The following is a 16997-nucleotide window of genomic DNA, read 5'->3' on the forward strand; positions in this document are numbered from 1 at the left end:
GGACTCATAATTTCCTCTGTTGTTTCTGCATGCAGAAAGTGTGTGGTCTCTTTGGCAAAACAAGGTAGTATGATGTAAGATTAAGCAACACAGTCAGAGATTGGCGCAGACAGAATGAAAATTCATTTTTTCTTTTGTGCTACCTTGATAGCTACACAGAGTCTACCAGCTGGGTGCATCAGACAGCCCTGCTGGTAGTATCTTTTCCCAAGGACAAGGACAACAGGGCTGGAGGAGAGACATCAGGCTTCAAGTCAGGATGGTTTTGATTGCTTACTCCCTTTGGTTTTAAAGGCTTACTCCCTTTACTTCGTTCTCCCTGTACCACTTTCTAGCCAAATGATCTTGGGCAAGTTACTTGACCTCTCTGAGTCTGCCTCTTCTATAAAAATGGAGATAGTATTAACATCTACCTCAGGATTGAAAGGATTTAATGATCATAGAAATGAAAAAGCATAGCCCAGTGGTGGGTGTACTACTCATTCAGTAAATGTTACTTGATGCTGAATCTCATCCTTGCAAGCAATAAACTCCTATTTGACTTTCAGAACAAAGAGGTTGATAGAGATCCTAAGAGAGTTCTGAAGATTTAATTAATATAACTGGTGATAGTAGCTGGTGAATGAATCCAAACAACAGAAAATAGTCATGGCAACTCATAGGAGATTTTGCATACCCACGCACTTCTCACTAGTCACTTAGTCATTGACTAAATGGTCATTTCTCGTTCAAGTTTTCACAGTCATCACTACATAGAGCTTGAGTGGCCTCAGACGCCCTTGTGTTCACTTGAGGCACCCCTACCATCTGACTGGCCTCCCAGCAGGGAGGAGGACAGCTTCTCCGTCTTCATCCTTCTATGCTCTGTCGGCTCTGAATCCTCTGTCTCTGTCTCTGTGAAGCCGGCTTGATTTTTGCCCCAGGCAGAATTAATGATTCCTTCTTTATATGTTAACATTCTTGAACCTCTATTATAGCATCTCTTTCATAAAGCTTTTGTGTTAGAGTTGATTGTTTGCATTTTGATCTTTTTCCTCTCTATTTTAAATTGCTTGAGGGCATGGTGTGTACACATACTGGATATTCAGTAATTGTTGGATTAATGCAGATCAGAGCATAGAGGCAGTTTCGAGTGAGCTAAGAGCACAGACTTGGGAGCTCGACTTCCCTGGGTTTATATCCTAGCTCTGCCACTAGCTTTGTAACCTTACACAAGTACCTTAACATCTAGGAACCTTAGTTTCCTCATCTTTAAGATGGGGATAATAATGCTGCTTTACCTCATAGGGCTGTTGTGAAGATTAAATGAATTAAATATATGAGAAGCAGTGTTCTCAGTATTTGGCAGATAGTAAGTGCTAATTAAGTGGTCATGGTGGTGGTTGTTTTCTAGCTTTAATCTTTCTGAGTTTACCATCACTTTCTAAGGTTAAATTTGCCTGACAAAACTCTAAAAGGGAGAGGTTTGTTTTTTTTTTTTTCTCTATGCATGCAAATTCAGTAATTCACCACCTGAAGATTCCTTAGTTTCTTCTCCATGTATGGATACCTGGTGGTCATGATTCCATGTTCAGTTATGCTTTCTTTTTAAAAAATAAAAAATGATTATTAAAACAATAGTGTAAATTTATCTGCTAAATATAAATTATGATCTTAGAAATATTTTCAAAGAAATGTAAATATCTACTTATACTAGGTTTGAGGTGGCAAATAGATTTATTCTTGAGTGCTGACCATGATCTATTCACAATGGTTGCATGTTAGGTGAGATCCTTAGGCCACATCCCAACTCCACAACCAGTTAGTAATGTCTGTCATAGACACAGAATGGAGGAGTGGCAGCGTAGTTGCTGTGCCAGTATTTAAGTGAATTGCTGTCAATCCCCATGTAACCTTGCCTTCTTCTTTTTCATTTTTAAGGTGAGAAGAAATCTCTTTCCTCATTCATGGTGCTCTGGGCTTATTTGTAGCGTAGTTTACCAGACCGTAGTTTCTGCCTCTGCTTTGGTAACTAAAGCTTTTCTCTGGCAGTTTTAATTGCTTTGATGTTTTGAAGTGTCAAATCTTGGCACGAAATTTGTTGCCTTGGTTAATAACTTACTCTAATTACTCCAGGTAGCTTTAAAAAAAAGGAGAGATGTGATTAAGTAGGCGGGTGGTTACCTGAGTGCACTTCCTTTTGACTGTATGATATTGCTCTTGGGGGAAGGTTCTCTACTTAACTTCCCGGTGAGGATTTTTGGTTTTTTTCCTTCTCTTTCCTCAAAGGATAATGGAGCAGGAAGAGGTAAGATGAGTTCCACCAAGCTAAAAGAGAGCTACTGGAAGAAAGATTGCTTTCTTTCCCCCCAAATAAGAAGCACTACATATCAGCTTTTAAGAAAAGCAGGATGTTATTTGCTTTTTCTTCTTTCCACTCACATGTCCGTCATCTGTCTAGACTAGCAGAAGGTTCTTTGATTTCTGAGGCTTTCTAAGTTGCCTTTCTGCTAAGGCATCTTTGATAGTTTCTTAAAAACCAGCTCTTCACCCACTAAATATAGTAAAAACGATTTAAACGTAGCTGAACCATAGGTTAACTTATAGAGAGCCCCTGTAGATTTTATTTAAAGCGTTTTGCTGATTTTATAATGGATTATCCATTGAGAATAAATTGTAATCAAAAACAAAAACCATAGCACCGTTTGAATCATGGTACGTACCATTTACGAGTGTACTTCAAAAAGTTCATGGAAGATAGAATTAAAATTATGAAATATTTTAGAAATATTTAGAAATATTATAAAAAATATAGAAATAAAATTAATTATGAATCTTTCTGTGAACTTTTAGAAGTACCCTTGTATTTGTTGATGACTATAAAGATGGTTTATAATTAAAGAATCTACTAGTTCTCAAATTGAGAAAGCTAACAACTTCCCCAAGACATACAATATCTTCTACAACTGTTCTACATAGGATGATTCTTGGTTGAAATGAGTAAACTTAAAATGACTTCTCTTTAAAGTTAGTAATCTGGTATTTTTTCTATACTTTTCATGTCATCAATTTCTGTATGTTTAGATTCAGAGAGGAAATCCAAATGCCTCTAACCCTTGAAGCAGTTGTCAGTTTGATTATTTAACATTCTGGATTCCAGGATGTGAAGAATGACTGTGACCACCTGATTTTTTTTCCCCCCTCAGCCAGCCTTTAGAACTTGCAATCTCAATACTTTCTAAAGGAAATTTGCAGCTTCTAGTTGTGATCTGTTAAGCAACTGAAATTTATTAAATGGTAATCTTGCCTACCATTCCTCACGATGCCAAGCTAAAGGCATTCTAACTTAATTCCCCAAACATTTACCCAGCACCTGCTCTTTGTCAAGCGCAGTAGGGGTTAAAGAGAGGAATTGAATGTGTTCTCTGTCTCTAAGGAGCTCACATCCATAGTCTCATGCTCCTGATCTCCTAAGATCTTTCGCCTGGGAGATCTTCAGAGTATCTGGAGCCAAGCATGGAAGAAGGCTGTGCCCTCCACGGTCAGGTGATAGAGATGGATGACTGAAAGGTGGTGCTTCCCAGGTAGCCCATGAATTCCAGGTGGGCCCTGTAGCTGCAGAGATGAGAAAGCAAGACTGACTTTGAGATGGACCCCGATTTACTTAGCTTAGTTAGTCTGGCAGAAGAAGGTAAATTGGGGCAGAGGAGGAGCATTCTTCACGTCAAAAGATGGCAATTCCTCTAGAATCATAAGTTGTCAAAATTGGAAGCGGGTACAAAGATCGTGTAGTCCAGCTTCTCATTTTACAGATGAGGAAATTGAGACCCAGGAGAGGAAGTGGCTTGCTCAGGTCAAAAAGAGACTTTATGTGAGTCTGTGAAAGGGAACATGGCAAGAACCTAAACCCCCAGCATGGTGCTGGACACATACACTATTGGGGATTTTTTTTTTTTTTTTTTTGAAGGGGCTTTGTTTCTTTTCTTTTCTTTTTTTTTTTTTTCTGTAAAAATTAATTTATTTAATTTTGAAATAATGATACATTTATGTGTTTTAAAAACCAAAAAGTGTTAAGAGGGGGGTTTCTTATATTTATTCCATGTTAAATTGCAGAGCTGCCATTAGGAACCAGCTGATTTCTAATTCTATTGGAATCTAAGATTGTGGCAGTCTGGGCATTATTTCTGAGAAATACCTTAAACTAAAAAAAAAAGTATCCTTGTGATTTTTCCAACTCTATCATTGATCCCCTCTCCATTCATGTCCTAGCCGCATTGCTTTCTCCTCTTCACTCTTTTCCCTAAAGAAAACTAATGGAGCCATATTAAAAGCTCCAAGATATAACTGACCTTGTGTAGCTCTAATTGAGGACAGAATTTGCTAAACTGTGTCCAAAAACCCACCAGTGGTTTACTGTACAGTCTGCATCCTGGTTAGACTGGCTGTTGGCTGTATAATTTGTCTAGTTTTGTCTAGAGTCTTAGACTATTCAGCTGCTTCAGGGCAAAATCTTTTGGGGTGTCATTAAATGGGATTGATAATTGGCTTCTGATGAATATTCATTGTGACTAATGACTTTGGGCAAATTTTGCACATACTATCCTTCTATTCTCCCACCAAGTGAGATTTTGATAGGATCATTTTCCTCAACTTGCACTTCAATTAAATATTCACAATACCCCTTTTTTGACGATACTCTAAATTGTATACTTTCATTACTCTTGAATTTTGTATTCTGTAAGGAATGAGCATAGGTCTTTAGGACCCTTACTTTTAGAAACGGGGTTTAGAAATATTTTAAAATAAATGGCTAGTGATACGTTATGGAACATAATACATTATTTCTGCTTAAGCGTAGATATATAGTAAGACTTTTCTTGTAATCAGCTTAGCCACTATTCTTAAGTAATGATGCACATAGTTGGTGACATTTAGTATTTTGGAAAAGAGCCAAACAGTTCCCAGTTTTGTTTGTTTGTTTTCTTAATCAAATGGGTGAATGCACTTTACCCCAACTGCAAAGATTTGGCCCTTAGAAATCCCCCTAATGAAACAATCAAACACTTTAAAAACTCAATTTTTTTTTTTTAATGAGGTATAAGTAATTTTAAAATCTTGACATTTAGCTTGGTAGATTTTTTTGAGGTTAAGGAGACATGAAAAGAATATTATCAGAAGATAAGATCTCTGCTACTTTATCAGTTGCAATGGATTTTGTCCCAAGCGAATTTAAGCTAAAAACAGTCAGGTAATCAAGTTCAGTCTCAACCAGGACAATTCTATTGAATGAGTTTCAAAGAGAATTACAAATGAATTGATGCAATCATGTCACTGTACATTTGTATGACACCTTATAGATTTTGAAGTGCTTTTATTTATTTCTGTTTACAAATTATAGAGTAGGCATATTATTAACTGAATGGATGAATGAATGAATGACTTGGTTTTTCAAAAGTAGTGTATTTGTGTGTCTAAGCTTGCCATTGTTGTTTTGGAATTGGAGTCATATACGTCACTGTGAGAGTCATGAAAATGTTGATATAGTACTGTTAAAAGCCAAGCCACTAACTAATTTTATATTGTGAATATATTTTAAGTAAGGATTATTTTTTTATTTATTCAAGACACATTGCACTAACTAGCATTTATATATCTGCTGTGCCACTGGGAACATGGAAATTAGGAGAGACAGGGTTGTTCTATACTTCCTAGTCAAGGGACAAACTTCAGTTAATAATGGGGCATATGTGCAGGGAAGCCAGGCAAAGCTTCAAAGAGGAAGGTAGTACTTGTGCAGAGACCTGAGAGAGGATTTTGCTAGGGGCACAGATCCAGGCTAGTTTAGAGGATGGGTGGAAAGAGGAGGGAGGAAAAGGAGTACATAACTGTTCCTAAGTATGCAAGTCATGTATTCCAAGGAAAAACTTGGAGAAGGCTGTAGAGACTGTGGCTGGAGTTGCTGCTCTCTAGGTTACTGGTGGAGACAGCCTGTTCCAGACATGCCCCCAAAGTCTTCTGAATAGAAAGTGATGTGACTGCTCCTGCACATTAGGAAGAGCACTCTGGCAGCTAGTTAAAGGATGAGCAGAAAGAGCTGGGGCCCAAGGCCAGTGTAAGCCTCCAGCCTGACTTCAGGGTAGGACTGGCATAAAGTTGGTTCATTCTCCACTCCTTCAACACCAGCAAGGATTTTTCATCTCTAAGACACCCTGAAGGGATTAGTCATGTATATATGTGAAAACTTCCTTTATACGAAGTTAAAGGGATGGATTAAACCTACAAGCCTTGGCAGGGTAGCTGGGAACAGCTCTTGAGGGCTTTGCTGGATCATCTCCTGTTCATCGCATGTACCTGATTTAAGGAACAGGATCTGGAGGGAATGGGAGGTGGGGGTACGGATGGAATAAAGGCCCTGGCTTTAATACACAGCTCTCACAACTGTGAAACATCAGCAGAATATCCAATTTAAAGCTGTTCATGTTACACTAACCTCTGGGATTCTTTTAACTGGGCCTTGGCACGTCACTCTTTCGCCACGTAAATGTCCTTCTGTCAGCAAAGGCCAGTTAACAGCTTCCAAAAGAAGCAAAGTCCTCATGGGAACAGGCTTCCCAGAAACCAAAGAAACATTAAAGAAAAAAGAAAGAAAGAAACATGTGTTGTTGGCTTTTGTCACTTCATAGCTATATCTCCAAAGATTGGTTTTTTTCCTTTTTTTCACTATATTGAATTTTGTAGAAATTGAATCCCTTTATACTATCTTTGTCTTCTAAAATTTTAATTGTATCAAATACTGATTGTATGATATCTCTACCTCTTAAGAAAAAAAATAATAAGAATACAAAATAGGGGGCATGTCAAAAGAATAAGGAGAGGATTAGTTAGTAAAAAGTGCCAGAGCAATTGATTAACAATGTGGAAAAATAAATTCTCACCTCTGTTCTTAAACCTAAATTAATTCCAGATGGATTAAAGAGTTAAATTTAATCCAGCTGGAGAAAAATTAGAGGACTTTCTTAGGATAAAAGCAAGTGGAAACCATCATGAAGGAAAAGATTTGTCTACATAATTATTTAAACCTTCTCTTCACCCAGAAATTCAAAGAAAATTAAGGATAAATTATTTTCAAAAACATTAGAAAGGGCTAGTATCCTTCGCATATCATTGGTGATCATGTATAAATCAATTTTTAAGATACTTATACTCATTTTAAAAAGTGGGCTAAGAATGTGAACAGACCATTTACCTAAAAAATATAGTCAAGAAACATATGAAAAAATGTTCAGCTTCAGTCATGATCAGAGGAATAAAAATAAAACTAAGACAGATCCAATGTAAAAGTCACTAACTTGCCTACAATACTTAGTGCTGATTAGGGGCAGGGAGACCAGTGGCTGGAGGAGTGTAAAGAGCCTCCATCCCTCATCTGCTTATTATAGTAACGTATTTATGGTATTTGCATATTATATTTATTAGGTACCTTAAAATATTTATAACCCCTGTCTTTGAATTCTACATCTAGGAACCATATATAAAAAATTATTGACTTGCTATGCTTATATGACTTAATGAAAGAGTACCTAAATATATTATGGGAAATTCCTTGAGTATTATTTAAAGATATATTTTCTAAGAATATTTAAAAGCGTGGGCAAATGGCATCAAATAATGTTAACTTACAAAAAGAGCAAAAGAACACTGTATTTACAGTAATCCCAATTTTATCAGAAAAGGGAATATAAGTGCTTATGTATATAATACCCTAAAATGTTAAACAATCTTCAGATAGAGGTGACTCTTATTTTCTTTTATTCCTTTCTCCATTTTCTAAATTTTCTACCGTAAGTTTGCGTTAGCTTTATAATCAGAAAAAGAATAGATTTTTTTTTGAAGAGATAGCTCTTACTAAATTTGAATTAGTTATTGAATTAATTTAGAATTGTTTCTCCAGATTTTTGAGTTTATCATTTTAAATATGGTGGTGGGAATGTATTTGATTTTATTGCTGAAGTCAGAGGACAGTACTCCTCACTTCAGTTCTTGAGCTCTGAGTCTCTGCTGTGCTTCTGTTGCAGCTGACCGCCTGCATCCATGGGGCTGCTGCGATGCTCTACCCCATGTACTGGCAGCACGTCTACATCCCCGTGCTGCCCCCCCATCTGCTGGACTACTGCTGGTAAGGCTGCGGCTCACCCTGCCCTCTGCTGCTGCTTTTCTGGGCACTAACTGGGCATGTTAGCTCTGTAACTTCTTAATGAAGTTGGTGACTCTAAATTAAAAGTACTAACTTCCAAATGGCATGGATGTTAGACCACTCCTGACTGTATGTTACCTTTGTTTCCAAATACCTTTCATATATGTCATGTCATTCTGAAGAGTTCAAGAGAGTAAGTAATACTTTTCCCATTCCTCAGTTTGGGGAACCAAAGCACCAAGAGGTTGTGTTTCTTTTTTCCCTAAGACAAATTGGAAATTGGTGATAAGAACAACTGAGATCCCCAAGGTCTTTAAGTTTCAGCCATGCCCTGGCATGTTCCTTGAGGCTTGCTCTCAGCTGTGGTTTGGGATCACAAGCCAGACTTCAAAACCTTCTGAAGTTTCTTGATGAGTATTTCACTGTTCAGTGAAACATGTTTTAGTAGAAGGAAGGAAGGAAGAAGGAAGATTTTGGAGTCAGCTCTGCCACCTTGGGCAAGTGGCTTGGCTTAAGATTTTGTTTCCTCATCTGCAAAATGAAGTTGTTCAATGCATAATTATATAAAGATGAAATGAGATAACGGATGAAAGACACCCTGTAGAAAAGCTGGCTCATGGTAGGTGCTTAGTAGATGTTTCTGCAGAAGCATTGTCTTCCTCGCTATATGTCTTCAGCAGATTACTGGAAAAGACTGTGTGACTGATTTGGGTTCATTTTCCTTATGAATAACTTCTTTCTCTAGTGTAATATGATTAAAGACATTGTCTCCAAACAGCTCAAGTCAGCAGAAGTTGGTAAGGGAGCACAGTACGTACATAGGAAAGGCACTAATTGCCTGTCAGAAATTTAGCGCTTCAGGAGAAAAGGACCCATCTGAGGGGTCACAGTCCTGTCACTTAACAGATGATTCAGAACGTTTACCATTGGTTCAGAGTGATCAGTCCAAGTCAGTCATAATTCTTACTGGTCTCCCCAGCCTGTTTTGCAATAATCTCTGAAAAGGTTCACCCAGGTAGCTAGATTGTCCTGGGAGATTAAAGGCATTCCACAGTCACTGCTGATTTGAATCTGTTGAGCATATCCTCCTTCCCAGAAGCCCTGGGTATAGCAAAGATGTAGCTAAGCGTTCTCAAGCAAAAATCAGTGGCCCTTTCTTATGCATAGCACTAAGTGAATTGGTCCAATTCTCTGTTATATATCTTTCTTATCAAGGTGGGTCTTCTTTATCCATGCCTTTCTCCCACCTCTTATGAGATTAAGGAGCAGTGTGTTTCCCACTATGTGGAGAATGTAATCCTGGCCTATTTTAAATTTCACCTTGATTTGTCAGGTGGCTGGGCCCACATTTTGTTTATTATGTCTCTTTAAACCTTGGCTTATTTTGGAAATTCTTTTCAGTTTATGTTGACTTCTAGGTACTGATGGTCTAGATTTTATTTTTCATCTCTTCTGGAATAGGTAGGAGGTATTGTAGATAGGAGAAGATAAAGATATAAACCCTTCATAACTAATTCACCTTGTTACATTAAATATTTGGGTTTCCTCTTTTCCTCAGGGAGTGTTTTCAAACCTCCGGGCTGTTATATCCCCGACCCCTCCCCTGTACCAAGTTCTCCAGCGTCTCCCATTCTGTTGGGGACTTTATGGAATGCTGAGCTCTCTCCGATTGAAGCTGCTCATTCTGCTCCCAGGCTCCACAGTGGAGATTGTTAGACTTCTGTCCCCACTGCCATGGCCAAATTTCACTGGGTCATTTGGCTTCTAGCACAGAACCTAAGAACCTTCTTCACCACCCTGTCACTGTCAGCTGCTTGTCTCCAGGGTCATAATGCCCATTTGTTTAGGCATCTACATCTTCTTTCCGTCTATTCTCTGCCATCCTCAGTGGCTTCAGAATCCACACTGTTGGCCTCCCCTTATTTCCACTGAGCTCACATTTGCTGTATTTTGTCATCTATAGAAAGGTTACTTCCCTCCCTCAGGCCGTGTAGTAGCATAAACAAGGACAGAGCTGAGAGGAGGATATCTGAGTCCCTGTCTCAGGTCCATTACTGCGTAGTTGTGTAACTTAGAGCAAGAGACCTTGCCTCTCCAAATCTCTTTCCTTATTTGTAGAAGCCTAGAAATACTGGAACTTAGTCCTTCAATTGTTTACAGGATAAAATAAAATAATGTATGTGCAAAAGCACTTTATAAAGAGTGAAAGCACTATGAGCCACCTAGTAGGGTGACACACCTCGTGTCATTTAACCATTTGAAGCTCACTCAGTTCCCGCATCTGTGGCTTCGAATTCTCCCCTCTGATTCTGATTTCCTTCCTTGGCCACCTCTTCTCCTTTTCTTCCAAATATCCTTTGTATCTTTGCCATGCCCTTCCCCCTCACCCCTGTTGTTCCCTCTCTGTTCTACCTTTTAACTAACCTCCTTCTGGTTTTTTTGCTTTCCTGTTTGCTCTGGACCCTTGGGAGCTTTTTCAGTACAGCAAATGTTTACTGAAGCTTGCCATGTCTCAGGTACTGTGCTAAGTGCAGGAAGACAGATGAGAGTTAGTCTTGATCAAAAGAGCCTCAAAGAATTGGGTGTAGAAGACAGGTGCACAAACAGATTATTTGCACACAGACTGGTAAGATCCACGAGAGACGAACTGTTTCCGGGTCTCTCACCAATTCCATAGTGGCCTTGCCACTGACCCTGGGCACCCCTACTATCTTCTTATCTGCTCTTTGGCAGATTCTGTTGGAGAAAGCCTGAATGCCATTGCAGAGAAGATACACTAGAAAGTGGTGCTGTCTGACCTTAGTACTCCCTCCTCTTCTGCATTATGCCTGAACCCTCGCTGCCTTCCTCACACCTGGCTCTCTTCTCTCCAGCATGCACCAAGCTCAGGGATGGGATTCACCCCATTCTGATGCGAAGCAAGAGGCCAGATGGTCTGTGTTCCCACAACTGCCTTCCTCCCTGTCCCAGGCTTGTTTCTTGCTCCTTTCTTGCCTGTCAGTCTTCTCCTTCTTTCCTACCACCCCTAAGGAAGGAAGAGCAGTTGTCCAAAGCCACCGACTTCACCTGGGCCTGGGATTTTTCTCCTGAGGATTCTCTGGGACCCATTTTGACTCTGTTCTTAGCACACAGAACCTGCTGCCACATGCCTCCCCTACAGACGTACAACATCCTCACAGGCAGACCCCACACAGACACAGGTCCCTTTCCCACAGACATTGCCTCAGGGTCCCCACGTGGAGAGAGACACACACCCCCATACACACCACACCCCGGACGTTTGCTCTGAAGGGCAACCCAGCATTGCCACTGGAAGAGTCTTCATGCTGTGCTCCAGACAGGAACACTGAGGGGCTTCTGTGTTCAGGCATTGGTGGAACTGGGAGAATCAATATTGTCTGTGTGCCAAGTAGTACAGCTTTAGCTTTCCATTACTTGGAAAGTTTTGGTTGCTAAATTGTTAGCTAGTTTAAAACCAGCAGCTTATATTCCCAGAAATGAGAGGAAAATGCTTCGTTAGGAACATCTGTGATAACAATAGCTGCCATTGTTGAACATCTCCAATGCCCTGGTCTCTGGACTGTCTCCTTTATGTCTGTGATCCCACTGTATTCTTCCAGCAACCCTGCAAGGCAGGTACTGCTTCACAGATCAGTAAATCAGGGCCCCAAGAGGTTTAGTAACTTGCCCCGATGTAGACATTATGCACTGTATGACCCCATTTTTATAAGAACAAACACGAATTACATGTATGTGTATACATAACACAAGAATTAGATGTGTATGTACACATATACATATATAAAGAGGCAGAAATCTGGAAATAAATATGCTAAAATGTTTAACAGTGACTTGTGACAGGGAGGAAGGAGAGAATTTCTGCATGCTTTTTATTTAATTTTTTGTACTTTCAAATATTTCTACAATGACAAAGTATGGTCTTTATAATTGAAAAGCTATTTTTTGAAAAATCATTTCTAGCCCATTGTTTCCAGCTGCCATCTCTCCCTCTTGTTTGCTTAGAGGATTTAGTAGATGATTTACTCTTCCTGGGAAGACTGATCCAAGGTCCTCTTTTCAACTTCATCTCTAACTCTAGTATTCTCAAGAATTGTGTCACCAGCCTGACCAAGGGCAATGATGTTGGCAGGTCTAGCTTAGAAGGGAAGAGCTGGCAAAGAAGGCTGCTAAGGCCTTGTCACCCCAGACTTCGACTCCAAAAAACCAGAGTTAAGATTTGTATTTATCGGTGCCTGAGTGGGTTTTGAGATGAGTCTCCATCTGGGAAGTGTCCGTGTTTGTGTGATAGCAGGCTCTCTCCTGCTCTCTTGTTTTCATGAAATAACTTTTTGACATTTAACTAAAGGATGATTACAAGCCGGTGGGGATTGGTGTCTGTTAACTGCAGTTGTAAGAATGATGAAATGAAAGACCTCAAAAGAAAAAAAAATCAGATCCTCCAGTCAAGGCTTGATTTGATCACCTTCAGCCTGCTACCACTGCTTTGGTCAGAAACTACAAATGTCGTGAAATTTGAGTCAATGCTAATAACTTTATTCTATTGTGCTGGGTGACTTTCACCACCGTTGAGTTTAATCCTTGGTGGTAAGAATCAGCAGGGCTAACTAGCATTTTAAGTAAAGTGCTAGGAGCCTGAAACATGTAAATTTGAAGGAGGTTTGTTCCTCTGCAGATGATTTAAATGTTAAGTACGTCCCCATGCAGGGGATACACGAAATGGAATCTGAAAACTATTATCTCCTGTAGAAATGAACTCTCAATTTACTCACTGCACAGGAAGGGCAGATTCTAGTCATTTTCACTGCCAGCAGGTGCCCTTTCTATGCATAATAGACTTCACAAGTGTAATTAACACATGAGGACCACTGCTGCCAGTTTTTCTTCAGGTACATGCTGCTAGGAGTTTTCAGGACAACAGTGTAGGCCGTAAGAGCTTTTTACATTGTGCTTGAAGATGAGGTATTCATTGACTTCTGGACAAAGACATGTTAAATGGGGCTGAGTCCAGATACTGCTGTTGGTATCATAGGTCATGGTCCTTGGGCCCAAAGACCCCCAAAGCTGTATCACAGTCTTTGGTAAACCAGGGGCTAGTAGAGCAAGCTCTAGTTTGCATGCAGTTGATAAATGGAAAGTATGATGCTGGAAACCCTGCAATTATGTAGAAGACTCTAATTGTACATTCACAAATACAACAACCAATTATCTGAGTTAACTTTAATTAGAGCTATAATCATAGATTTTAATTATCTGAATAAATCAGTTTAGTACAAATGGTCTGCCCTAAATATTTCCCAAATTAATTTTTCCATGTCTCTTCCCATTTTTGGAGAGGGTGGTAGAGTAGAAAGTGCCTAGGTTTTAGATTCAGACAGACCTGGAATCAAATCTCAGTCTCATCTCTTATTAGCTGTGTAACCATTAAAAATCTGTTTTACCTCTCTGATCTGCAGTGTCTTTTTTTTCTATAAAATGGGTATAATTTACCTACTCCACAGAGTGGCTATAGGAATTTGAGATATTAGTCATCAAGTGGCACATAGGAGCCATTGAGAAAATGGTGATTGCTCTTATCACCATTATTATGATCGTGGACATGGATTTTGGTTTCCAGAAGATTTAACTCACATCAGATGTTTTTCTTGCTTCTGCTGCTTTGTGAGCTCAGGGGGAAACTTTGTAATTCATCTTCTCTTTTACCCCTCAGATTGTTTTTATTTTGATTTTTTTTTTTTTATTTAACTTGAGTTATTGTATGGTTGTTTTCATTTGCAGCTGTGGCATAAGAATGAAAAGAAAAGAAACAAAAGCAGATGGCAGAGAAAACGAAAGGAGTAAGACATTTCCAGCCCTTATGAATATTTAAAAACATGTGCTGCTGGTTCCTTTTTACTTTAGATCTGTGCCATTCGCTTGACTTTGCAAGTGAAAATGAGAATGTTCCCTACCTTAGCTGATGGCAGTCCTGACCTTGGCCAGTGTTGAGGAAGCCTTCCCATTTCTGGGACAAAAGGATTAACTCACTGATGAGAATCAGCATTCACTTTCATAATAACAGTCAACATCTATTGAATACTGTGTATGCAGCAAGCTCTTTGTAAACATTATTGCAGATCTTCAAAGTTAAGGCGTAAGGTAAATATTACTAGTTCTGCTACACGTATTAGGAAATTGAAGCCCAGAGAGGTTTAGTGATTTACCCACTGTCACACAGCTAAAAATAGTAGAGCCTGCTCTTGAAATCCAAGACCGTCTGATATTAAAGCTTTCCTTACTAAAAATCCTCCAAAGTGTTCGAGAGTAAGTTGTACCCATCACCAAGATTTTGTGAAAAAATTCTTTGTGTAGACTTCTTGATGACTTGCTAATTGTAGATGTATGTTGTCATTCATTAATTACTCATTCATTCAACAAATATTTATAGAACATTTATTATGTACCAACTACTATGCTAATTAAATTTTGCTAATAAAAGGTCCCAGTAGAAGCCATATGGTACTTCCCATGTAAATTCCTTTCCCCACTTTTTCCTTCAGAAGTAGTCCTAAATAAGGACCACAAATCAATTCCCAAATTAAATTGTGTATTTGGGTTATTCTGGGCACTTGTTAACACATCTTCATGGTATAATATTTTCAAAGCAGAGCAAGACAAGTGCATGTTTTCCCCTGAAAGACAGCCAGGTCAAGAGCCAAAGCTAATTCCTGAGAGCATGATTGAACCAAAAAGTTGAATAGGACATGTGCAACTAAAGTTTACATTTTACATTTGGCTTTTTAAAATGTGTTCTATTTCCTGGCATTTCTAGATAACTCTGGAAGCCATTCTTACTCTCAGAGTGGAGATGCTCAGATTCTCTGTGAGAGATACTAGTTCTAGACTCTTTATCTGTGTTGTATGTAGGGTTCTAAACCCACCCCACATGTTGCATCATGTATTCCATCTAGGAGTTTCAGCAATAAGTCAGAAATATGTCTGAGCACAGGGTGCACAGTCCGTGTGGGCAATGGGGGGCATCAGACTGGACACAGCTGTGAAGTGACATCCAGTTAAACCAGAACTGGGTTCATTCTAATCACTATCTTCATTGATGCCATGGAATTTTGCATAGGGAATAAATTTATGCTAAATTAATGGGATTGTTGATATTCTTGGTGGCAGAGACAGAAATCAAGTAAAAGTGTGGTGGAGTGGAAACAAAAACCTGGCCTTGACCCTGGCTTTCCCCCTTACTAGCTTTGAGGTCACTGAGCCTCTCTGAGCTGATTTTCTCTTCTGTCGAAGATGAATAGTAATTACTACTGGCACAAAGAAAGTGCCCATAAATAGTAGGTATTATCTTCATGTTATTCATGACTGTATAGATGTATATATAGTCAATGTATATTAATGAATATGTGTATAAGTATACATATATATAAGTGATTCAACAAAATCCAATTGAAATTCACAAAACCCTGGTAGGATGGGAGTGGGTTAGATGGATAGATGTGGCTAAAATTCTCTTGTACTTATATACACTGAACTCTGGGCCATGTAGGTTTTGTTAAAGATTCAATTCAGACAAGTAAGCAAAAGCTATGTGTCAATTCCATTTTGCAGGAAGTACTGAGTGCCTATTCTATCCCTGACACCGGGCACAGGAAGATAGGAGCTCATAAATGGTTCTGGATATGAGAAGACACTACTTCACAAAAGAACCCAGGTGTTCAGGCAAGAGTGGGAAAACAGAGTTGTGTTGTTTTGGGGGGGGGGGGGTTGTCTTTTTTTTTTTAAGTTAAGAAGCAACAAGGGACTAAGAATGGTCCAATGCTCAGGGGGTGGTACCACTGTGACAGGAGCTTACCTGGGAGGGGCAGGAGGGGATAAGGACCAGGATTTCAGTTTCAGACATAATAAAAAGGGAAATTTGGTCCTGATTGTCAAGAAGTGCGCGCGCACACACACACACACACACGCACACAAAGTGTGTTGGATGAATGAAGGGAAATTCTAGATTGCTAGGTAAATACTAAGGTTTGGCTAAACTTGACCCTGAAATTTGAACAGAGAGACTGAGTGGTAGGAAAGAGTTAGGCTTGGAAGTCAGAGTCCTGGATGCAAATCCTGGCGTTGGTCCTACTAAATATGTGACTTTGGGTGAGTCACATAACCTCTCTGACCTCAGTTTCCTCATCTGCAAAGTTGTTGCCAGGAATACAGCTAAAAATATCATTCTACATAAAGAGTCTGCCACCGAGTACATAACTAAAAAGTTGTTAGGTGATGACAGGCACTGATCCCTGCGTTGAGATGCATCTTCATTTTCTTCAGCATCCAAAACTGAATGTGCCAACAGCCTTGGGTGGAAGCTCTGGACAATTTCTGAGTAAACCCTCTTCTAGGTGGAAAATGAGAGTGAGAAGAGACTGGGCTCTTTGCATTATCTACGCTACAGCTTTTATGGAATCTATACTATAGACTCTATGTGAAAACTGTCTTTTCAAGATCTCCATTAGAGTTTTTAATTGAAATATAATTCATATACCACAAAATTCACCCTTTTTAAAGTATACAGTTTAGTGGTTTATAGTGTTTTCTAATTATCTAATTCACTATCTAGTATATCTGATATACAAGGGGTCTTCAAAAAGTTCATGGAAAGATTCATTTTATGTTTTAATTTTATTTTTCCATAAACTCTTTGAAGTATCCTTGTATTAGGTATCTAGATATATCTAATATAGCTAATATCACCACTACCTAATTCCAGATCCTTTGATTTTTAATACATTCTTTATTGTTGTTAGTAAGGTAATATATC

General features: G+C 39.0%; 1 protein-coding gene across 10 annotated transcripts in view; it reads left to right on the forward strand.

The window, feature by feature from the left end:
- DENND1A (DENN domain containing 1A) overlaps positions 1-16997 on the forward strand; it is a 484353-nt gene that overhangs the window by 256943 nt on the left and 210413 nt on the right. For 8 of the 10 annotated variants that reach the window (XM_063081861.1, XM_063081865.1, XM_063081863.1 and 5 more), the window contains one exon: positions 8055-8155. The exons of the other annotated variants lie outside the window; for them this stretch is intronic. In XM_063081861.1, the coding sequence (XP_062937931.1) occupies positions 8055-8155 (101 nt within the window). The remainder of the gene's footprint in view (positions 1-8054; positions 8156-16997) is intronic. 10 annotated transcript variants of the gene reach the window in all.

This window comes from Cynocephalus volans, chromosome 17, assembly GCF_027409185.1.
Source record: "Cynocephalus volans isolate mCynVol1 chromosome 17, mCynVol1.pri, whole genome shotgun sequence".
Classification (NCBI taxonomy): domain Eukaryota; kingdom Metazoa; phylum Chordata; class Mammalia; order Dermoptera; family Cynocephalidae; genus Cynocephalus; species Cynocephalus volans.